This window comes from Rhagoletis pomonella, unplaced genomic scaffold (assembly GCF_013731165.1).
Source record: "Rhagoletis pomonella isolate Grant_MI unplaced genomic scaffold, Rhpom_1.0 Rhpom_scaffold_00003, whole genome shotgun sequence".
NCBI classification, from domain to species: domain Eukaryota; kingdom Metazoa; phylum Arthropoda; class Insecta; order Diptera; family Tephritidae; genus Rhagoletis; species Rhagoletis pomonella.
In genome coordinates this window covers 20077830-20080021 of record NW_023458557.1, presented here as the reverse complement: position 1 = coordinate 20080021, position 2192 = coordinate 20077830, and the positions used below count along the sequence as shown (strand labels likewise).

General features: G+C 46.9%; 1 protein-coding gene across 1 annotated transcript; it reads right to left on the bottom strand.

The window, feature by feature from the left end:
- Positions 1-316: 316 nt before the first annotated feature.
- Positions 317-911, bottom strand: LOC118735055. Its single transcript, XM_036464651.1, has 2 exons — positions 587-911; positions 317-401 (listed from the first exon to the last, which is right to left on the bottom strand). The coding sequence occupies exons 1-2, from the start codon at positions 905-907 to the stop codon at positions 366-368; spliced, it is 357 nt and encodes a 118-aa protein (XP_036320544.1). The 5' UTR covers positions 908-911; the 3' UTR covers positions 317-365.
- Between the last annotated feature and the right edge of the window lie 1281 nt (positions 912-2192).

The following is a 2192-nucleotide window of genomic DNA, read 5'->3' as shown; positions in this document are numbered from 1 at the left end:
TTTTTGAGTCAGACCACATCGTAACCCTACTTGGGATCTTGTCGTGACTTGCAATAATACTATTTTTGAGGCGCGTAGCGAGCACTGCTGATTGCAATTCGAGACGAGGAACAGATACCAGCTTAATTGGAGCACACTTAGTTTTACCAGCGATGAAACCCAGTCGGATATTGCCGTGATCGTCTACAAGTCTCCAGTATGCAACAGTTGCGTATGCTGACTCGCTCGCGTCCGCAAACACGTGTAGTTCGACGGGTCCCGTAGCAAATGTAGCTCCGTAGCAGCGTGGTATACTTATACTCTCCAGATCTTGTAACATTCGAAGCCACTTCTTCCAGCTCATGTACACCGCGTCGGATATGCTGTCATCCCAATCTATCCGCTCCCGCCAAATTTCTTGCAGGATTAACTTAGCTTCCAGGGAATATTCTGCTGCCATTCCAAACGGATCGAAGATGGACATCGTTGTACTGAGGACTTCTCGTTTTGTTGGCTTCCGCTTCTCCTTTAACACGTCCTGATTCACCTTCCCTAAGGATAGAACAAACTTGAAAACGTCTCTTTCGGTTTTCCAAAACATTCCGAGCACCTTCTGGAACAATTCGGCATTTTCTCTGTCAAGATTTAAATAATGTAATGGTAACTGTTCTTCATTTAAGCTATTTATAAGTTGCGAGTTCGATACGAATCTTTTTAGTTCAAAACCTCCGCGCTTATGAATGCGGACAACCTGATTTGTCACCGTAAAGGCCTCATCCTCACCGGAGAAACAATGCACAAAATCATCTACGTAATGATTGTTTACGATCGCCGCTACAGCCTCTGGAAACTGTTCTTTAAAGTCTTCTGCGTTTTTATTCTTGACGAACTGCGCTGAGCAGGGCGAACAAGTAGCTCCGAATACCATCACATTCATCACGTATTCTTCGATTGGCGCTCCAGGATCAAATCTCCATAAAAGCGTTGCGATGCCAAATCTTCGTGTCGAATCTTCACTTGGTGGAACATTTCCACAATATCAGCGCACACTCCAACCGGTTTCTGTCTAAACCTCATCAGGACGCTTGCCAGAGACTGTGTTAAGTCTGGCCCACTGAGTAACATGGAGTTGAGTGAAGTGCCTCGTGACTCCGCCGCCGCATCAAAAACTAGCCTAAGTTTCCCTGGTTTATTAGGGTTAAACACACCAAAGTGAGGCAGGTACCAAGTCCGCTTGCTTATTGTTGCGGCTTCCTCCTTACTCAGCATCCGGCAATAGCCCTTTGCCAGATATTCAGAAATGATTCCAGCGTATGCTTTCTTCAGGTTGTCGTTCTTCTTGAACTTCCTTTCTAACGCAAAAAATCGATTTTCGGCCATCTTTCGGCTCTCCGGCAACTCCACGTCGTCTCGCTTCCACAGCAAACCCGTTTCGAATCGAATCCCGTCGCGCTTAGTGGTTTCTTCCAATAATTTCTTCGCTCTTAACAAGTCTTTAGCTTCGACCTGCTTCGCCGTACTTACGCCCATGTTCTCATTAGTTATGAAATCGTTCACGAGATTTTCCATGTTGTCGGTCATATTCTCCGTCTCGCCGACTTGTGCAAACAATGTGTGATACCGCGAGTAAGGAGCTAGGGGGCCCGCCGTGCCATAAATAACCCATCCAAGCTTCGTCAGCACTACTGCGTGTCCTCTTCTACCGTCGTATGCTGTTCGCTTCGGAATGCCAAGATGTGCGTTGTCTAAACCTATCAATAGTTCTGGTACAGCATCGTTATATTGTAGGATCGGTAAGTGTTGATATTTACAATGAAGATCTGCCAGGCTAAGCGACTGCATTGGCAACTGAAGATTTTCAACCGTGCGAACATCACGCATCAGAAATTTGCTGCTGTTACGCCCAACGCCGGAGATGTGAACGTCTACTCTACAGGAACGCTCCGTAACGGTCGTGCTGCCAAACCACTGCAGGGTCAAGTTATCACTGCTTCCCTGCAGTCCAAGGCGGGTTGCCAGATCGCGGTTCATTAAGGATATGGCGGACCCTTCGTCGAAGAACGCGTAGCTATTGACTTTTCTACCATGCGCGTACAATACCACTGGAAGTATCTTAAATAACAATTTCGGGGCGGGACTGGGTGCTACCGTATTTGTAAAAACTTGCTGTACTGCTTCTTGCGCTGCCCGTTTCTGCTGAACCGCCTGTTCTG

Coding starts and splice junctions, on each gene's coding strand:
- LOC118735055 (XM_036464651.1), bottom strand. CDS start 907: ATGGTATTCGGAGCTACTTGTTCGCCCTGCTCAGCGCAGTTCGTCAAG. Junction 402..586: donor CCGAATTGTTCCAGAAGGTG/CTCGGAATGTTT, acceptor TAAGTTAATCCT/GCAAGAAATTTGGCGGGAGC.